The 22462-nt window shown below is 42.1% G+C and overlaps 2 protein-coding genes across 6 annotated transcripts in view; both read right to left on the reverse strand.

Moving 5' to 3' along the window:
• The window catches only part of LOC106655455 (formin-J), a 115291-nt gene that overhangs the window by 80850 nt on the left and 11979 nt on the right, over positions 1–22462 (reverse strand). The window contains exons 1-2 of one of the 5 annotated variants that reach the window (XM_014375850.2): positions 15032–15327; positions 13165–13227 (exon numbers count right to left, since the gene is read on the reverse strand). The exons of 3 other annotated variants lie outside the window; for them this stretch is intronic. In XM_014375850.2, the coding sequence (XP_014231336.1) occupies positions 13165–13202 (38 nt within the window). In that variant the 5' untranslated portion in view covers positions 13203–13227; positions 15032–15327. Of the gene's footprint in view, positions 1–8645; positions 9433–13164; positions 13228–15031; positions 15328–22462 lie in introns of those variants that run through there. One more of the 5 variants, XM_014375853.2, reaches the window with a different exon arrangement.
• Positions 15962–17099, reverse strand: LOC111693245 (ribonuclease Oy-like). The gene is made up of 3 exons (XM_023457507.1): positions 16930–17099; positions 16251–16863; positions 15962–16170 (listed from the first exon to the last, which is right to left on the reverse strand). Exons 1-3 carry the CDS (start codon positions 17010–17012, stop codon positions 16003–16005), a joined length of 864 nt encoding a protein of 287 aa, XP_023313275.1. The 5' UTR covers positions 17013–17099; the 3' UTR covers positions 15962–16002.

Here is a 22462-nt window from a genome sequence, read left to right on the forward strand (position 1 = left end):
TTGATCAAATACCGTACTTTTAAATAAATATATGTACGGTTCAATATTTGCTCGCGATCGTGTGAACACACATTCGGTTGAATCACTGCCTGCTGGCCTGGCTGCGCGAGACGTTTGCCACTGGCACCAAGAGAGGAAGCCGTTTCCTTATTTCTCTTTCATTTATTTTTTTATTTTTATTTCAGTCCTCGTTTGCAAACGACACACATTTGCTTTAAATGCGCGCGCATATAATCTATATATCGCGAGAAGAAGAAGACCGTACGAAGAAGAAGGAAAAAGAAGTATTATAAGAGATAAAAATTAATAATTAATTTTATTTACACTCTCTCTCTTTCTGCCTGAAACTCGCAAACGCGTTTTATATCGGTGTTCGAATGCGGGTCACTGGTACGCGCCGTATAATAAGTTCTTTATATTCTTGAAAAAAAATAATAATATAATGCGCTGCTGCTGCATTGACTTGCGCCTCGAAACAGCCGGTGCCACTACTGCAGCAGCAGCGGCACACAATTCGCGCTTATGTAATTAAGCCGTGCGCGACATATTTTTTTCTTTATAAGCACACATATACGAAAAGAAAAGGCCATACGCAGGAAGACAAAAGCTTCGCAGAGCAGTGCAATGTGTCACACCCACGTGTCGTCGCACAAACACGCGTATCCCAGTTTCATCACGTGAAATGTATATATCTGCCCCCCCTCCTCTCGTCTCCGCTTTGCGATTGAAAATTACTCTGGCTCGCTTTATTGCACAAACAAGCGGTAGCAGCAACAATAATATTAAAAAAAGAAGCAGCAGCGATCGCGACAGTAATTTCCACGTACGGAATTGTTTGCCCCGCTCGCTCGCTCGCGTTATATTCATCCTTGCGCTGCAGCAGCAGCAGCAGCATCGACGGAGAAAGTCAGCTTCCTCTTAATTGATTCTCCGCAATAACAATCGCGAGAACACACACGAGATTCGCGAGATTTTAACGCTTATAAAGTATCACGTATACTTGAGCAATAATAATACATACATATAAATTGAGTCACCAAAAGCTTATGCCGCGCGCGCGCAAAATACTCGAAGAAGAGTGCATATTTCATAAAATATATACATATATTGTAAAAAAGAGGAGCTCTCTCAATTTGTCGCGTACGCGTACGCACGCGCACGATTCACGAAAAAAAAATAAATGTCACTCGAGTCGGAGTTTGAGGAGGCGCTTCTCCTTTCACCTGTGTGCGTCGAGGGGGATAATATACAATCCAGCCGAAAAACCAACAACACCGCCACACGTGCTATATAGAATACGTATGTATACGTATTAAAATGAGGTATATATACTGTATGCACTCTCGCCAAGGTCACGTTTATGCTCTCGAACAGAGAGAGAGAGAGAGAAAGAGAAGAAAAAAGAATTTACGGTCATTGTTTCGCGCAGCTTTTTTTTATACACACAGAGCTGCGCGTGCGCTTATTACTCTACAACCTTGTCGCGAGCGTTAATTTATGAACTCGCTGCGTGTTACAATGATGGATGCGGGCCCATATTAATAAAACGGAGCGCAAACGAAAAGGAAAAAAAAATTCGACGAGCGCAAATTATTGTCAGCGCGTGCGACAACGACGAGGAGGAGAAAAGGAGAGCTTTTATCGCGTGGCTCGATCGCTCGACTCGGCGTCGTTTGTTTGTCATTATTTTATTTTATTTATTTTTTTGTTGTAGTCTGAAAAGGTGTCCGCGAAACTAAATCCGGTGCGCACCGATATCTCTGTCTTGGTGCTGTGCTGCGGGGATTTTGATCGATCGGCGTTGCAGTCCCTCGGGCTCCTCTATATATATACCAGAAATAAGATGGGCTCGCGCGCGAATCGTTAAATTTAGCCTCTCTGCCGCGCGTACATACACTTTCTAAAAATAAATGCCCAGGTTGCGCGTCCAGGTATATAATATAATGAAATTTATTACATTTTCATCGACGCGCGCGCACCCGGTATATAATATATTATATACAGCAGCAACAGAGGCAGCTCGAGCACTACAACGACGTGTATTATATATACGGCAATTGTCATGTTCTGCGAGAGCGATTATTACGCTTAATTACGATCATTGAATAGGCGTAATAATATAACGAAAAAAAAAAAAGTGAATCAACCGAGCGAAGACCGTGAAAAGTAAAAGTTGCAAAGCGATACTAATGTTACTAATTTTCCATGTGAACAAAACTGCGCGCGCTCGATAACGGATTTTCTTTTTTTTTTTTTTTGCCTTTTCCTCGTTTGTAAGCGAAGCGTATACATACGTAATGAGCATTTACATGTGTGTGTAGCCACAGCACAGACACATGTAATAATCAGCGCGCAATAAAACGGCGGCGTGCACATGCACACGTATAATATAATATCATTCATTCCGCGATTATAATATATCGATTTCAATAACGAGGCAGTTTAATCAGATATATATATTATCGTCCGCGCGGCTGATTGAAAATATAAGCGTTACATTGAGAAATATGTATATTATTATTGTTATAGTGCACGCACGTGTACGAGCTCGCTCAACTACCCGCGCGTATAAAGACGACGACGACGACACGACAATAGCTCGTTTTCCTTTCGCGCGGTATATATTACAAAGATCTCGGCGCGATCGAGCGCCTCGATAATTAGCCTAGGATATAAATATTAACCCGTACGTCTGCGCGCGACTCTGCTGGGAAATGCACCCGGCACACACTGCGGAGTTTGTACGTGGTAAATCGTGTGCAGTCGCGAAGATAAGTACGTCTGTATATATGTGTACGCTATTTATCTTATCAATGACGCATCGCATTGGTTGCGGAGTCACCTGCTATTATCGCGAAAAAAAAGGACCCCAGAGAGAGAGAGAGAGAAGAAAAAGAGAAAATCAAAGTTTCCTCTCTCGAGGCTCTCCGAAGGTATATACACAAAAGCGCAATATTCCGTGATCACTAATAGTAACGGGACGGCGTTACGTGCCGCAAGGCCTACTACCTGCACGTATATAGTCGCGCTCCGGTCGGAGCGTCACGAAAAGTTCATCATAGCTATATAAGCGATCGACTTCCAATTCGAGAAAAAGGGCCTCTCTTATTACAAGTAGCAACGGTAATTTTTTCTTCTTCTTTTTTCTACGCGCGCACGCATGAATCGTGGGTAAACGCGCGTGTGCGTGTCAGAGCTATTTCGCTCGCGCGCGTTTTATGCTCGCTCGAGCGACTTGATTACATATTATAATATGCGTGTGTATCGTACACACTTGCGCGGGTGGCTGCGGCTGCGGCGGCGGCGGCGGCCGTTTTGAGTCTTGGCTTTCGCATATTATATATGGGTCAAAATAATACTTTTTTACAAAACCGTGCGCACGTATGTCACCGATCTTGACGCGCTTTTGGTATGTTATAGTACATGGTAAAAAGGTCCCAAAAAAAAATTTTTAGACCCCCTCTCCCCTCCTACCCCCCACTTCCGGTATAAACGTCCATTTTCGATCTATATTTTTTCTGAGGACATGAAGCAAGTAAAAAATCTGAAAAAATTCATAAAAATACTTTTCCACAATCCAAACAACCTTGAATTTTTTCAGATTTTTTGAGTGCTTCAGGCCTTCAGATAAAATCATTGAAAATTTCAAAAATCGAGATACGGCGGTATGAGCCGATGTAGTACTCGGAAATTTTTTCAGTTATTTTTCGCATTAAAAAACATAACCTCAATTTTTTTCAGATTTTTTCAGATTACCTAACGCACCTTTTGAAGCCAAAAACCGATTTTTTTGACGAAAATAATTTTTTTAGGACAGTACGGAGCCTCGAAAAATCTGAAAAAAATTTTTTCTTGTTTTTTTCATCAAAATACGTAATCTCAAATTTTTTCAGATTTTTTAATTGAAGGCGATAGCTTCTAGGGCCGAAAAATGCTATTTTTAACAAAAAATGGTTCCTAGAACCCGATGGTTCCGGTGAAAAAATTTGAAAATATTTTTTTTGAATTCCTTGTCAAATTTTAATAAATTTTGACCGTTTCAAAAGTTCGATTGAAGCTTCCTAGCTCATTTTAGAGCATCAAACGAGTTTTATCATTCCTTAATGTCTTCAGAAACGTCTTCAGATATTTTGCACTAATCTTTGTCCTGCTCTAAAATGAGCTAGGAAGCTTCAATCGAACTTTTGAAACGGTCAAAATTTATTAAAATTTGACAAGGAATTCAAAAAAAATATTTTCAAATTTTTTCACCGGAACCATCGGGTTCTAGGAACCATTTTTTGTTAAAAATAGCATTTTTCGGCCCTAGAAGCTATCGCCTTCAATTAAAAAATCTGAAAAAATTTGAGATTACGTATTTTGATGAAAAAAACAAGAAAAAATTTTTTTCAGATTTTTCGAGGCTCCGTACTGTCCTAAAAAAATTATTTTCGTCAAAAAAATCGGTTTTTGGCTTCAAAAGGTGCGTTAGGTAATCTGAAAAAATCTGAAAAAAATTGAGGTTATGTTTTTTAATGCGAAAAATAACTGAAAAAATTTCCGAGTACTACATCGGCTCATACCGCCGTATCTCGATTTTTGAAATTTTCAATGATTTTATCTGAAGGCCTGAAGCACTCAAAAAATCTGAAAAAATTCAAGGTTGTTTGGATTGTGGAAAAGTATTTTTATGAATTTTTTCAGATTTTTTACTTGCTTCATGTCCTCAGAAAAAATATAGATCGAAAATGGACGTTTATACCGGAAGTGGGGGGTAGGAGGGGGGAGGGGGTCTAAAAATTTTTTTTTGGGACCTTTTTACCATGTACTATAACATACCAAAAGCGCGTCAAGATCGGTGACATACGTGCGCATGGTTTTGTAAAAAAGTATTATTTTGACCCATATATATGCTACGTAGGTAAGGCGCTTCCGCGTGAAAATGATAAGGCGCATCTCTCGAGTGCTTTCGTGGATACGAGAAATAGAGAGAAAGAGAGAGAAAATGATCGCACGCGCGAATGCAGAGAGAGAGAGAGAGAGAGATGATTGCCTTGCGTTATAATCATGCATATATATGATACGATACGGCTAAGGTTTAGAATTGCAGATTAGAGTCTCGGACTCGGCGCGCACGTGCCACCGATCATCGCCGGACTTTGAGCGATATAATTGCCATATGGGCTCGTCGAATTAAAACCCGGACATTACACATAGGAGATCATCGGCACTTGTCGTCGCGACACATACCGCTGGTGCGCGAATTAATCTTATATACGCGTTACGTACAGAGCCCTATAAGCAGCTATAAGCTTCACGGAAAACGAGCTCGAGGTGGTTTTTATAAAAATTAGTATATACACACATATACGGAAGCTCATCAGCAGCAACGCTAATATAATCCACACATCAACGAGCTCGCGAGATTTATAAAATCTCGCTCGACTAGAAAGATCGAGAGAAGAAAAAAAATCAAGCCTGTAGCCGATGATTATGTAAAACGATCCATCGGTCGAGGTGTTAAGTTGCCTGCGTGCTATATTGCTATATATTTTACTGACTACAAACTACAAACTACAAACTACTTTTGCTGCTGCTGCTACTCAACGCGAGCGGATTACACTGCATTGAAATGGCGTATTAGCTTTGCTCGTTCGATTATTCTTTATTATTACATTATCCGCGCGCGGCGAGAAATGTGCCGCCGCTGCTGCACTTTACGCATTGACGTCGATAAATTTATACATTTTATAGGACAGCATTATTAAATTTGCGTACTGTATGTATGTATAATAAAGCTCGCGATCGACGAGAAGAAAAACAAAATAAAGACACTACCTGCACGCACACAACGCAAAGGAAAACTTTGACGCACGGCGTACGTTTTATTGCAACGCGTATCGTTATAAAGTGTTGTGCATTATAATACCGAAGGCGATAACAGAAAAACAGGTGCGAGCAGCTGTTTGCGCGTGTCGTACAAATGTATGTATGTGCGACGGCGCCGCCGACACTGTATGCAGATCTCTCGACCTCTGAGAATACTCGTATGTGTTTGTGTGCAGCGCTTGTAATTATTTTATGTCCGAGCAAAATTCGAGCCTATATTGTACTTTTGCGTATCGGAGAGCTGTTACAATTAGTTTTTTTCTCTTTCAAGAGACCCCAGTGAATTTCCTTATTCCTCATACGAAACAAACAAAAAATAATAACAACCGCGTGCGTATGTTGATATGCGCAATGGTAATTTTGATTGACTCGCTCGAGAACCGACTCTTGGCACTTCTTCGAACGGATCGCGGTGGCGAATGAAATTTCATTTCGTTGCGACACACGCGTTAGTTTTGATAAAACAACTTGCGCTGCTGGCTGGCTCTGCAAGGACTCGCGGTTTTTTTTGTATTTATAATATACATGGCCATGCCACTGCTGCTGCGACACAACTCTCACCTCTTTTTCCAGTCCCAGCGTTCGGTATATATACGTTAATCGCGTATGTATATACGTATAAAACTGCATTTCGTTCGGATCGATCGAGTCGAGAAGGTAAAAAAAAAAAAATTGTTCATTCCGATGAAAAATAGCTGCTGCCCAAGCATGCGCGAAAGCTAATCTCGCCGAACGCATTCCGCGAGGCCTATACGGTACGTGCGGTGTGTGTAATATCGCGAGCTTGCGAACGAAATTTTCGTTACACGAGTGTAATATACATGTAAAGGCGCGTTCCGTTATCGCGGCAGTTCTCTCTCGAGAGAGAGATGCAGGTTTATCGCTCACACGGATGATTTTTTAATTTAAGTATAACATCGCGCGCGTTTATATATAACATGATCGAAGCATGGCGTGTGGAGCCCATCGTGCGTGCATCATGTGCGGTACACGCCCCGCTCCTCGATAATCCTCGCGAGAGAAAAAATAAAAGCTTAACGGAATCCATCGTCGAGCGCGTGGATCACTGTGAATAGCGCGAGCGAGAGGAGCTGCTCGAGGATTTATCAAATGTGTATTATGCGCGCCTTGCGTTTAATTATTATATGTGCCGAGTCGCGCGATTGACAAAACAAAAAAAAAACACTGGGGATATAGAGTTCTCAAGGCGAACTTATTATATTTTCTTGCGGGTATAATTTTTGCGCGATAATGACACGAAAATATACAACGAACGAGCCGATCGCGTTGAGCTTATCGCTCGACGGCTCGAGACTCGAGTATACACGTACGTTTTATATTATTACGACGTTCTCTATACAAGTACCGCGAACGAGTGTAAAAAAAATTTTTTTTTCTTCGTATGCGTGTGTTTGTGCGAGATAGTCAATAAAATTTTGATCGGGAAAAAAGTTTCGAACGCGTTGAGTTGACGATAATTTTTTTCAATTTTTCATCGTTATAATAATATCGTACGAACTCCGCGCGTTGGCTACGTGTACGATACAGCAGCATGATATATATGTACGAGCATCTCGAGGCTCCTCGCGGCCTCTTCCATAAATTATTCATAATCGAACGGGGACCCACCGGTGTATAATAAGGCTTCAACTCGACGCCGAGTATATACACAACACATACAAAAACGTCTCCCATAGCCCTGTATTATACCGTTGGACTGTTTGTATTATCGCGAATGCCGATTGACGTTTCGAAGAGCACGTGCGCGTACATACAATTCGGCGGTCTTTCTCTCTTACGGTCTTATCGTAACTGTCCAGCGCGATATAATCATTAAAACTCGTGTTCATTGTTTCATGTACAAACGGACGAAATAATTCGTGTTATCAAATTGTACAAAAGTAGTTAATATCGTTCGAGACAACTCACGCGCTTTACATAGTTTCCAAAAAGAAAAAGGAGAGAAGAAGAGAGAAAAAGAAACGACGTCTCACTCGAAGCCTCGAAATGATTATATCGGCACATGATCGGACCAGGCGAGTTCGTGACACGATTCGTACGCCACTTAATTGTGTCGACGCATCGATATGTATATACAATATCGAGCCGCGAGACTTATAATTCATTAACGAGTGAATTGCCGACGTCATGTCAACAAAAGAGAGAGAAAAGCAGATGCAATTGGCACGTATACGTGTATGACGAAATTATTTGTTTGAAAAACTCTCCGGTCTTACTCTGGAATCATCGTTATTATCGTTACGACTCCGTACCCGGCGTAATGTTTATGCAATTTTTCGTCGCGAGATAAACAAATAAGTCCAGCGATGCTTATATTACGTATGGACATGAATCGTGGTCGTGGTCGTGTCGTTATTGGCTCTGGCTCGCGTATACACAAACACACACACAATATACATTCATCATCCTGCCCGTGGAGCAGAAGAAGAAGAAGAAGCGGCAACAGCAGCAGCAACAGCGGCTCTCGCTCGACTCCCAACTATATATACATCGGAGAGCTGCGACTTCACCGTTAGTTTTACCTTTTCCGAACGCCAACTCCACGAGCACGAGAGACAGAGAGAGAGAGGATGGGATATATATACAAAATATATACACGTATAGAGAAGTGCATTCGCATAATACGCCTGGCAATGTAAACATTAGCGTGTACATACACACATACGCATTTAAATGAGCTCTAGCCTCCGCGTGCAAAAGTATAATAATATAAAAAGACTACTAGCTAAGAGTGTCGAGAGGAAGGAAAAACTCACCTCCTCTGTAGGCGCCTGGCAAAATGTTTATTAAAGAAGTAATCACTGCACTATCACGACACCGTTACATTTGCGTATGCGTACGCGCGCGTGTGTGTGTGTGTGTGAGTACGTGTATTATAGGTATACACACAATGCGCGGCGTGCATCCGTGCAAGCCTCTATATATATCTACGTGGGCACGCGCGTGACTCTTTTTTTTTTCTTTTTTCTTTATCTCTCGCAAGGTGCTCACACGAAGAGAGAAGCTGTGTCGTACCCCCCTCGAAGTTGTCGTTATCACTGACCGACGATTGGATTGATTTCTTTTCTTCGACGGCTCCGAAAAATTATAGTTACACAGCTCGTTGCAGGAAAAAAAAAGAACAACAACAACAACAACACTAGTTTTCGAGCCTTGGCTATCGGGTGTCAAAGGCCCACGTAAAACATGACACTCTTGTTATAGACACATTCACGCATACACACACACACAGATACACTGCACACAGAGTCGTTGCGTGAAAGTCCAGTTTTACATGTGCACGTTATGCATATCGTGCGCAGAACTGCAGTTCGGCACAACGGATATAAATATACACGTAAAAGTATTCACGGATGCTTCGATGAAAATAAAATTATATCAAACAACGACCACGATAGATAAAAACTGACCGATTATCGAATCGAGTATACATATACGACGATTCCGCGCGTATCGAATTGGTGCAAATGCGTGTGTGTGTGTGCGGATAGTGCACGCGGGGAGGAGGAGAACAACAGTCCCGGCGAGCTGTCGGCACTCGACTGGCGCGTTTCGTACATATAGTTAGAGTCGTGACGGTCGGTGGCGGCGGCGGCCGCGGCGGCATGAGCGCAGAAAAACCGGCGGCAGCAGCAGCAGCTCTCTTTCCCTCCGCGCGTACAGTATCGTAGCGCATACATATATATATAACGGCCTCGGCACAAGCCACACTACTATACTATAACTACTACTACTACTACTACTACTACTACTACTTATACCACTCGACGAGTTCCTCGCTCTTTTCTCTGGATGTATATACTTATGCCGACTTTTAAAGGGCTTCCACGGGGATATACATCACCTGCGCGCGGGGCGAGTCACGCGCCTATATACACGATACCGATATATGCGTATTATTAGAGGAAGAATAATCAAGACGTTAACGCTTCGATATCCGCGCGCCGAAATAAATAAATATCACAGCTATTTCCGAAAATAATGATTTTTGCCGTGCACGACGAAACGTATATACGCTGCGGCAGAAGCGGCAGCAGCGACAGCACAGGTATTTATTAAATCGGCTCGTTCTCAAGGTTCGCGATAAAAGCCGCAAAATCTGAAATATTTTCTCCTTACTCGATCCGCTGCGGTAAATGAAGCAGCAGGAGCACATTGGACGACCACGCGGCTAAGTTCGCTCCGTAAAAGATTCGAAGGATTCTTAGAACGAGTAGTAGTGGCCTTTCAGCAGCGGAGGGTTTCGCGCGCAGTGTCTCGTATAATGCAGCTCGCGCATTATTACGATCGCAGGTATATATATAGAGGATATTTACGGCGGTTGATTACACACCTCGCGCTAAACGTCTCTCTTTCTCTATATAATAGAGAGCTGATGATTATTTCTATACTCTTCTCTCTCTCCCGCTGTACATAGGGATACACGATATATAGCTTTCGAATGGATTTCAACGAAATGGTCCTATTGCTTCTCTCTCTCTCTCTCTTTCTCTCTCGAAGATTCAATCTCTGCAGCGGGTAATTCATCGAGAGCTTGAGAGCTTGTAACGATCGTTGCCGCGCGATCGTTTTTCACGGTTTTTCATTTTCCAATCAGCTGACTGGGTATATACGTCGAGAACGATTTGTCTAATAGATCGGCTCGTACGTGTTACGTAATGGAAAAATAAAATAAAATGCGACCCGACGTTTATTCGTCTCAGAATTGTTTTTATATACTCGAGCTTTGTACATAAACGCTATACTACTAAGCGTGGGCCGAAGATTCGCTGCCTCGCGACCAGAACTCGTTTAGTCGGTCTATGCCGCCTTGTGTACCGCGTGTAGGAGTGCGCATATATACGAAATTTCGCTATATTTACTGGCACATGCGGCTTCTGGACAATATTTAAATGTACACATCGACTCTGAGTGACTGCGCGATAAACTATATGCTCGTTCGATTAACGCGCATTCGAATTATCGACGTTGTTAATGTATGTGCGTGTGTAGGGGGGACCGGGTAATAAACTTGAAAAAAAAAAGAAAATGAAAAAAAGAACGAGCCTCGTTACAAAAACTTTTTACGGCCCCCCGAATGCTAATTAATAGTTGGATAATTTACGATCGGATTTCAAAATTATTGTATACGCGCGTCCCACATACACTTACAACAACTGCGCGTAAAATATTACAAGCTCCTCTCTCGAGAGAGTCCGATTTCGTTATACGAGTTGTGCCGAGGAAAAACTTCAATTTTCGTGCCGCGCGCATCTTTGCACAGTCTTGCGCTATGGAATATTAAGGTCTTGTCGCTCGCCGAGTAACAACAACAACAACAACAGAGGCAGCAGCAGCAGCAGCAGCAGCAGCAGCAGCAGTGCAGTACAGCTGCTGCTCATTGCATTAACGCGAACCAACAAAAAAATAAAGAAGACGAAGGAATATATATGTTTCCTCGTATTTAAGGCATACGGCAATTATAGGAGCGTATCGCAATTTTCTCGCTAAATAGCGTTTCCGGACCTATATATCCAATACAAGCGGACGTTTACGGGCCATTGATTTGGATACGCGCAACGATTTCAATATAACATATATATAGGTACGCACGTGTATTACATGCAACGCGCTGTATAATATATTCAGAGAACAAAACAGTGTTACGCGCTCGTACTTCTCCTTTTCCCATATTTATATACCTATATGTATATTCCAAGGGTATATTACAAAGCACGTGTACTTTTTTGCTCGACTTATCTCTCTTATAGCTTCTATTTTTAAACGTTTCTTCTTCTTCTACTACTCGTCTCTCGCTCTTTTTTTTTACGGTTGCATATTAAATGCCTCGATTGAGAGCTCTTTGTGTGCGCGTGATTATAAGCGATATATAATGCTTCGTTGTTCAAAGTTCTGCTGGTACGTACATATGTGTGTGTGTGTGCGCGAGCACGACTCGATGCGGAAAATTTCATTTTTTTTTTCATAGCTACTCGCAAAAAATTCATTATTCGCCAAAGAAAATCATTGAATTGATTTCGTTGGATTGATCTTTTTTTCTCGGTGTCGATAAAGACACGCGTGATTTCGCGAGAGCGCCAATATTTGTCGTGAATTTCTTTTTTTCCGACTAAACTTCTTCGGGTTTTTAACGAGAGTTTTATTGGATTTGCCAATGTTATTCAACGAGCGCAATATATAATAGATAAAGGAGAGAGAGAGAAGCTCGAGATTCGCCTCGAAATCGAGCATCGGTGTGTGCAAACACAATCGACGTACCGAACGTTAAAAAAATTTTTTTTTTATTCTCTTTTTTTACGTCGTTACGCTCGATTTATCGTCGAAAAAATATCGCTTGTACATCGCTTGTTCGACGACACATGTATATGATTTCAGTTCACCGATTGTTAACAAGTCTTAAAAGTAATCTAAACATAACATCATCGGCACCTTACACACACGCGAAAAACATGAACATATAAATGTACAAATATATACGTGTGTGTGTATCGTGTTCCGCAGAGATTAAGATAAGATTTAAGCGTTGGCCGTGTATTATATGTAACGCGTTCGAAGCTCCCAAGGCGTACACGGATTAGATTTAGCAAATCGATCGCGACTTTGCAGGTACAAATCGCGCCTCGATAATACATGATTTTTTTTTCTCTCTTTCTTTCTTTTTTTTTTGTCGTAATCAAAAGTCCAATAAAACTTGTCCGAGGACTCAAACGCGTGTAAATAGACGCGACAGAAGCGGCAGCAGCAGCAGCAGCAGCAGCGACAACAGAGACACTATACATATATCGACTGCAGCGAGCGCGCCTTTGTGCAGGCAATCTTACTCGCGCCGAGCGCTGCACGGCTGCATCGGTAAGGTTTCGAACCCTCGCGCCGAGGTAAACGTACTTGCTCGAGCATAATGTATTTATGTGTGTGTGTGTGTGTGTGTGTGTTTGCAGCTCGCATTAACCCAGAATACGCGTCGCTGAATAAATATGCCTCGTTTCGACGACAGCGGGTTTAATTCATTGGAAGATGATTTTTTTTTTAAGCGTATATGTATGTGTTTGCGCTCCTTATCAATCGACTCGCTTCAGATCGGCGAATAATAATCGAACTAATGAAGCGCAGCCAATTGCGCGAAATCTTTTCTCGCAGATGTGTACAGTATTATTAAAGAAAAAATTCTCGCCTCGAATAAAGATAAACATTCTTCTGCTCCGATATCGACGATTTTATTGTTACTTTTTTTTACCTTTTTCGTCATTTATCGGCAAAAGATTTTTTTCGACTTACCGTGTCGTGCCGAAAATCCGTCCAAACTTGATCACCATTATTGCGTCAGTTCTATCGTGCGTTCTGCGATGCCGATGCAAAGAAAAAGTAGATAAACTGCTTATTATTTATAAAAAAAAAACTTGTGTTATCGTCTGCAAAGACGAGTCTATTATAGAAACACCTGTTTGTGCTGCTCGCGATATACGTATGCACGCGAGACATTTTTATTAATGATATAAATAGAAGAGAGGCGCAACAGGATTCCTACAATATAAACGTTTGTTTGTTGTCGGCTGATTTTTTTTTTTTGCATCGAGCCAATCGAAGATGCAATTTGCACACGAGAGTAATGATACGGCATTGAGAAATGATTTACCCGATACGACGACGACGACGACGACGGTGGCGGCGCGACGACGAAGACGACGGAATCGATAAAAATATTACAAACCAGTATGAAACGCGCGATAAACTTCTTCGTTTTCTTATTCTTTTTCTTTTCTGTCTCTCGCTCGCGCGCGCGCGCCTCTTTTATTAAAAATATATATGTCGAAATGGAAGAATGAAGAGAAAAAAAAAGGTAAATCACGCGGTTTTTTTTACAAGACACTGCGCGAAAACAATACGTATACGATACCGCGAGCGAGTCGAGTAATTCAACCGCTAATAAATAAATACATCATGTGTGTGTGTGTGTGTGTGTACTAGCACACATACACACTCCAAGAGATAATATACGTCTTCGTACTGTTCTTTTTTAATGCGTTGCGTAACGCATCGTCATATAATAACGAAGGTATATATTCGAGCCTCGCACGAGAGACGCCTGTATCCTCTCTTCTATTATTTTTTTCTTCTTCTTTATTTTTTACGAATGTCTCGCGCGATACTACGCGGCCGCAAGCGTCTAATTCACTATATATTACAAACACTTTGATATCTAAATCAAAGGTGTGTAACGCGCGCGAGAACGATGAACCGTCCGCTGCCGTGCCGCCGATTTTTGGAGGTGGATATATATGATGTACGCGAGCGATCGACTTTCTCCCATCGCGTCTTGTTGTGTTGTATATAAATATACAATAACACGTGTCTATAGATACCGCGAGAGTTCAAACTATATCTCTATGTATCATTGCGGAGACGTTCGTCGCGTTGTTTTCTCTATCTCTCTCCCTTTTCGAGAGCTAGAGAGAAAGAGAAACGAGAGTGAAATTCTCTTAAGCGAATTATCGAACGATTAGGGTCGTTCGTTTGTCGTGTGTGTGTGCATTGCTATACACACACACGACGATACATAGGTATACACTGCTAGCTATGCCTGCTAATTGCGTGTATTATATATTACATATGTATAAACTGCGACGCTCGCGAGAGCCTAGCCACGTGATGCGCGCGGCTTATATATATAGATGCCAACTACTTAGGAGCTCGCTCCGATGTTTTTCCATCTACTTCTTCTTCTTGTTTCTTTTTTTTTTTCTTTCTTCGCGCGCTTCGGTTCTCGCCAATTAATTTTCCAATGACGCGCGCGTACAGCCTTTGCTTTAATCTCGATGAAAAAAAAAAAGAAAAGGACGATGACGACGATGCACGCGGCTAGGCTCGTGATTTAATCGGGTTTATCATTATACGCTGTGCTCCGAAAATGACAATAATTCAGGCGAAATTATCGCGTATTATATAAAATGTATGAGAGTTGAGCGCGAGGGGGAGAGCTCGATGTACACACGAGCTAGCTGTCTTCTATAATACGCATAGTAATAACTGCACCTGAAGAAATCGATCGCTCGCGTATATACATATAACATAAACGCACACACATCGGAGCACGCAGAGGGTTCATCGTCACGCACACATTTCGATATAAATAATGCACACACACCCTTATATATTTCTCTGCTATATTGATTGTAAACAAGCAAAAAACAGGAGAAAACTGTCGATCACTTCGACACACTCACACAGAACACCGATTCACATAATTTCGAAAATTCACTCGCACGGACACTATCAAATACTTTGGCGTTGTGCACACTGCACTCACACGGCAGTGCAGAATTATTATATATATTACGACGAAGACGACGACGGGCGCGCGAGCGAATGAGAGCCCGGCACAGACAACGGCAACTGCCTCGGCGAGAGGGTTCGCGAATATATATACAGAAACAGAGAGACAGCAATGCTGCGGCGCGGTAGTACGTCAGGCGCGACGACGACTACGAAGCTGCTGCTGCTGCTCCGCCATTGACCGTTGCTGCTTACTGCTGCCTACTGCTGCTGACTAACGACATAATGTTACGCATGTGTGTCTGACGCGCCTCGTGTGCAGCAGGCAGGCAGGTAGGTAGGTATAGGTATAGGTAGGTAGGTAAGGTAGCTTCGTGTATACATAGGTTGGTACTACACACACGCACACAAAGCTACGACGTGCCTTTTTTTCTACTACTTTTTTTTTACCAACACACACAAAGTTTTCTCCCCTACTCTCACTTTGACTCCGCTGGACTGTTGTGTGTGTTTATGTATATCGACGAAACACACACATAGGCGCACAGGTGATGTTTGACGTTACGTTACACATTATCTCGTCGTCATTATCTCGAGCGCTCGCGCATGTGGTTCTTTATTTATTCGAGATATATATATTATGTATACGAGAGAGGGAAGAGGGAGATTTATACGGACGATTGGGGGTAAGCTCGTATACTTTGGGGGGCGCGCCTTTACACATTTCGAGGGGTTAATTATCCAAACGCACGTTCGAATTGTGCGACTCGAGTCTACTTTATTACTGTATTTTTCTTCATAAATATTATTTTTTGGTAAATTAACGCGTCAAAAAAAGCTCGCTCAATTCAGCAAGACGTTGTTGTCTAGACAGGGATCCAAGTTCTTCGGCAAGATCGTGGGCATCTTGCGATTGCAATTGCCGACCAGACGATCGTAGCAGTCGACCGGGGCGAGGGTCGACTTGTCCAGACAGATGTGGATCTCGCGGAAGTACTGCTTGCGCGTTTTCTGCAATTAAATTCGAGACCGAGTAAATTTTTCGTTTCCCCCTTTCGTTTCTTTCTTCAAATTGGTGCATCTATACTAACCGCGTTCTTCATGCAATGCATGGCCGGCGTGACCTTCAGATGCTTCTGTATGGCGTCCGAAATCTGTCGCACTTTGTACTGGCCGCCCGGCACGATGTTCTCGATCTGCAGGAACTTGCTGGGCTCGTACTTCTCGTACATCGTCATCGTCGTGTTCAGATACTTGTTGACGGTGCTGGTGTGCGCGTTGTCGAGCGAGCAGGTGCCGTGCTTGTTCCACTCGTGTCTGCGGAACGCGTCGTTGCCCATGCCGAAGCGATAGGCCAGCCACTTGCGATTCATCTCCTCGAGCAGGAACGGATAGATCGAGGCCGCCGAGTACTGCTGGTTGGGCTTGCCCGGGCAGAATTCCGGACCCTCGTACGGGTCGACGGCGGGCCAGAGGCCGTGTATGGTCCAGGCGCCGCGGTCGGCCGGCATGTTCTCGCAGCGGCTGCAGTCGAGATCGCCCGAGTCGTAGTCCATGTTGGCGTACCAGCAGTTGGTCTGCGGCCACATCAGCGACAGGATGAAGTAGTTGTAGGTGCTGCTCGGCGCCTTGGGCTTCTGCGGTTTTTTCGTGACGACGGTGAAGCCCTCGTCCTCGTCGACGTCGAGGTCGATGGTTTCGTTGCTTGCAAGTTGGCAAAAATTAATCACGTCGATCGAGACGTTTTTATCGCAAAATTTTTTTACTTACTTTACGAGCTCGCTGCGAGAGTTCAGGATACGATCGCTGATCATCGCGAGCACGAAAATCGCTATCAATTCGCGTATCATCATCGCGATCGATTGATTTTTTTTTTTTTGTTTTGTAAAATTTAAAAAACTAGAAAATTTATTTCAACTCGAGCGTTGAACGATGTACGATCGAATAATCGTGGCGAATTTTAAAAATATTTCACTCGAGCATATTTATCGGCTAATATTTTACTATGAACGTGACGGATTTTTATTACGATCGTACGTCAATTGGCAGAGCATGGCAAAAAATAAAATGATTTTTGACTTTTTTTAGTTATTTTACGTTATTAATTTCTAGAGAAATTATTCAATCGTCGATCGATACTTTCACTTTTTTATTATCGATGATAATTGAGTTAATGTGGCTTCACACCTACATCTAGAAGTAAAAGTGACACTAAGACAATTACAGGCAATTTTAGTTATTTAGCTTTTTGCAGGCACAAATAACGCATGCTATTTGGTAAATGAATTTTGCCACATATGTCACACAATGTCGTAATGGGCTTTTACATTATGACCGTGAACCTTACTCTTTTTCTCAATTTCTTTTTAATCATTAAAAATAAATAGTAATTCTTCAATTAGAGATTTAAAAACTTTATTCTAAAGAGCGCAAATGTAAGAATTATACATAATAATATGTAGGTGAACCAACGTAGAGAAAATTTCTATCGTGGCTTTTTATTACAAAGCAGTTGTATCACAAGGAAAAATGAGACATTCTTTTAGCCTATCGCAAATGATATTTTGTCGTAAATTATCATGATCAAAACTGAGACATTTTTTTGGGCTTTCGCAAATGATGTTTTTTTTCGCTTATATCTTCTCGCACTTGTGAATGATGGGCGGTTCTTGCGACCTATGTGTTTTAACTTTTGATGTGTATACACTTTTCATGGTCCTAAACTTTGCTTAGACTTTGTGCCTTTCATGTAATATCCTCTGGTGCCTTAAAAAATTCGATTTTACTGTAAATTTCTTCTCGCACTTGTCGCATGCATAATCTTTTCTAACTTCGTGTATTGCTTTTCCGTGGATAATCAAATCGCTTCGTCGTCTGAATTTCTTATCGCAAATGTCGCATGCGAAGTCTTTGCGACCTTCATGAACTAACCTCTGGTGCTTCCATAAATCTGATTTTTCCACAAATTTCTGATTGCATTTGTCACATTCGTTGTCTTTGAGTCTCTGATGGACTGTCTTATGGTGTCTAATCAAATGGCATTTCTTTCCAAATTTTTTTTCGCACTTGTCACATGCATAGTCTTTGCGACCTTCATGGACTGTCTTTTGGTGCCTCAACAAATCTGATTTACTTCCCCATTTTTTCTCACATTTGTCGCATGAATAATCTTTGCGACCCTCGTGGACTGTTTTTTGGTGAAGAAGAAAATACCATTTGTATCCAAATTTCTTTTCGCACTTGTCGCATGCGAAATCTTTGCGACCTTCATGCACTGTCCTTTGATGCTTCAACAAATCTGTTTTACTTGAATATTTTTTCTCACATTTGTCGCATAAATAATCTTTGCGACCTTCGTGGACTGCCTCTATGTGATTGATCAAATGCCCTTTTTGTTTAAAATTCTTCTCGCACCTGTTACACACGAAATCTCTGAGACCTTCGTGGACTGTCTTTTGATGCATAAGTAATTTTGATTTTCGTCCAAATTTCTTCTCGCAAATATTGCATGCGAAATCTTTGCGACCTTCGTGGACTAATTTTTGGTGTCTAATATAATTGCTTTTATGTCCAAATTTCTTCTCGCATTCGTCGCATGCGAAATCTTTGCGACCTTCGTGTACTGTTTTTTGGTGGATGACTAAATTAAATTTTTTTGGAAATTTCTTCTCACATTTGTCGCATGCGAGATCTTTGCGACCTTCGTGTACTGTTTTTTGGTGGAAGACTAAATTAAATTTTTTTGTAAATTTCTTCTCACATTTGTCGCAGAAGTAATCTTTGCGACCTTCATGGACTGTCTTTTGTTGTTTTGTCAAATCGATTTGAACCTTAAATTTCTCCCCGGACTTGTTGCATACAAAATCTTTGTAACCATCGTGTGCTGTCTTTATGTGCAAGAGCAAACTCCTTTTATTTCCAAATCTCTTCGCGCACTTTTCACATAAATAATCTTTGAAAACTTCGTGGAATATTTTGTTGTGCTTGAGTAAAGTCGATGTATTCTCAAATTTCTTCTCGCACTTGTTGCACCTGAAATCTTCGCGATCTTTGTGTACTAATTTTTGGTGCGTGAATAAACTTGATTTTTTCACAAATTTCTTGTCGCACTTGTCGCATGCAAAATCTTTGCAACTTTTGTGTTCTGATATTTGGTGTCTACTCAAATGACTTCGGAACTCAAATTTCTTTTCGCACTTATCGCATGCAAAAACAGTGGTGTCATTCATGCTTATTTCTTGGTGGAATACCTTTTGAAAAATTACCCAAATGAATTTATTTGAACTTGTATATTTGGTTTGATCTAAATGTCTTGAATTGCTTGTTACATTTATAAAATTCTGTATCTCAATTAATCGAACGTTCAATTCCCCATGGAAAATAAACAAATAAAATATTCTTATAGATATTACGTAGTGTATCATTCACACAATCAACACTCACACTAATTCAATCCTCAATTAAAATTTTCATTGATTAGGAAGTAGCGTCAAAAATTGCTTGGTAATATTATTGACACTTAGACACAAAAATCTCTGTTTATGTATTATTCGGACATCTTTCAACGGTTCTATATCGTTTATAAACAAATTTTCTCTATTGACAATTATTTAATGTTAGTCCTCAGCTCCGCCATTATCAGGCAACATTCGACAAAAAAAGCGAATTATAAATCTCAGTTCCATACACACGGCGTGTCGCGCTAACGATGCGCTCCAGTGCGAGTGCAACCGGCGAAACATCCAAGACAACGTGGTTGAGGTCATACAGGTGATCGCGTTTTTTTCGAAGTCGATGCTTATCGTTGCAGTTTTTCTCTTTTTATAATCAATTGGTTCAAGGCAAAAATATTTTTCTGCTTCAAATTGTTTCGTTTCGGCCAAAATGTCGCAAGCGTATAACGACAATAATAATAGCTCGAGAATGTTTCATTTTCCACGACAGATATAATTCGAAAGAGCAAGTGCAAGTCCGATGTGCACTTGTATATAATTCAAGCAGAAAACTGCGCTAGCTGTCGTGATAAGTACACACGCGCCTGCTGCCAGTCGACGGCGCAGAAGTTACAGCCGCTATATTATCAGTTGTGTCGCGGCTTGCAAATCATCGTTATTATATCAAAGTTCTCGCTCGTCGTCACGGTCGTGTCGCGACACCGTCGTCGTCGTCTTTCGCGTGACAATAAACACCGCTCGACGACGGCGACGACGCCGCACTAATGTCATCATTATTATATTATATACACTCATTTCTCTATCTCTCTCCCTTTTTCCTCGTCTAGAACAGAAAAAAAACTTACGAAGAAGAAGCAGCAGTGGAGAAGGACACGGAATGAAGAAATCGCGCGGATTGCGAAAAAGTAAAGTAAAAAAAAAATTGTCCTTGGCAACGAACGAGCGAAACAATATACGAATTAGCGATATTTACGATCTCGCGCCGTATAATAATAACGACATTATACGGTGTGTTCTCGTTCCTGCGCGCTTGGTGTTAATCGTCAAAGGTGCACTGAACTGCAGCCCGAGCTATACAATATATATGTATGTATAATGTATATGTACAGGTGCGACGATGGTCGACATTCCAGCGCGAGGCTTTTCTATGCAGGCAGCGCAAGCCACGTATCTCTCTCTCTCTCTCTCTCTCTGCTTCTCTATTACAGTATATATTCCGCTGCATATATATACAACCGCGAGTTATTGACTGTATATAGGTACGTGCGCGGGGGTATAGATATTCATTAATGAGAGCACACACAGACCGGAGCTCTGGGAGTTTTGTTGGGATTTATTTTTCGACGGTCATTAGCGGACGCGGCCAATCGAATTCTAAACGACCGCGACGCGCTGCAGCGGCAGTGTCTCGAGGAGCCGCACACACACACACACGCGCGCGTGTTTGGATTTATGTGTATAGAAGGTATATACGCTTGCACGCGGCGATGTATCGGCGGCTGCTGCTGCTGCTGGCTTTATAATAGCCGCGCGCGGCGAGCCGATAAATCGCGGCCGATTTTTTTTCCTCCCTCTCTACCTCCTCCTTCTATACTATATACGCGAATTAGCCGAGAGAGAGAGAAAACGATTTAGTGATTTTTCAACGTTTAAAGAACGTCGAGAGCTGCTATTATACGAAAACGCATCATAGGCCTCGAAAAGAGCGACGCTTCGTGCGCGTAATATAAACGCGAAAAAAAAACCAAGAGGATCACTGCTTAATAGACGCGCGTGCGTGCGTATTATCGGCCTTTAAGTGAATAGCAAATAATAATTACCCGCTATCGCGCGGAACTGGGAAAAAAAGCTAAATCCCGATGCCGCTGTGCCGGTGAATAAATCGTCGTTGCGCGTCTAAATCTGCCGTACCGATATGCACGCGTATACCGATCGTCGCTGCCGCTGCTACCACTGAAGCCGAGTCGCGAGTCAAGTCGGTTGTAGTTAGCGTTATACGAGCGATCCGCTGATCTCGCAGAGTGTTTTTTTCCGCACGCGAAGGGTAATTGATAAAAAAAAAGGGAGAGAGGGGATGTTGATTACGTCAATTAAGTAAGCATGTAAATAATGAGCGAGCGAGAGAGAGAGAGAAAGAGGGGGGTACGTAATACATACACACGGGCGTAATAAGTGTCGTTTAATACATCCCTCCGAGGTATTCGCTTACTCCCTCCTTACGAGCTCGTATATATTATGCTATTTTCTCTCTATACAAGCTCGCTGCGCGTAATTCCCAATGATTATGCATTAAAACGATGATCGCGCGATAGAAAAACGTCGTCCATAGTCGACCGGTTACCTTATGCATACGCACGCGCGCGTACGGATTTATATTACAGGTAGTATATATAAAGGCATGCGCTCATGATTCGTCGAACGAAATCCCTATATATCTATATGCATAATGAGCTTTTGATGCGCTTGTATATGTATACGAGGCAGTGACTTATTATTCCTCTCGCGGTGATCCCGCTTCCGTCTCCCCGACGCGTCCGGGCTCTCCTTCGATCTCTGCTGCAGCGATCCGCGAGCGGAAACGGCGCGATCGAGAGCTTATAACGTATTATATAGGCACGATAGATCCTCTCTCTCTCTCTCTCTCTCGGCAATGAGACGCCGATGGAATAATAAATAACAAATGGTCGAATAATATTCGTTGCAGCGGCTGCGGCGGGAAAAGTCAATGCGCTGCTCGTCATGTGAATGAAACGACGAGCGCGACTAGCTATATAGATAGCTATATATAGACGCAAAGTTAACGCGCAGCGTACACGTATATATATAAGGGGGTACGTATAGAATCGATC

Source organism: Trichogramma pretiosum, unplaced genomic scaffold (genome assembly GCF_000599845.2).
Source record: "Trichogramma pretiosum strain Unisexual culture from Peru unplaced genomic scaffold, Tpre_2.0 scaffold107, whole genome shotgun sequence".
Taxonomy (NCBI): domain Eukaryota; kingdom Metazoa; phylum Arthropoda; class Insecta; order Hymenoptera; family Trichogrammatidae; genus Trichogramma; species Trichogramma pretiosum.

Excerpts from the sequence above, each read along its gene's own strand:
- LOC111693245 (XM_023457507.1), bottom strand. The coding sequence starts at position 17,012 with ATGATGATACGCGAATTGATAGCGATTTTCGTGCTCGCGATGATCAGC. Across the intron at positions 16,864-16,929 it reads TCTCGCAGCGAGCTCGTAAA|CAACGAAACCATCGACCTCG; the intron begins GTAAGTAAAAAA and ends CCAACTTGCAAG. Across the intron at positions 16,171-16,250 it reads TGCATTGCATGAAGAACGCG|AAAACGCGCAAGCAGTACTT; the intron begins GTTAGTATAGAT and ends ATTTAATTGCAG.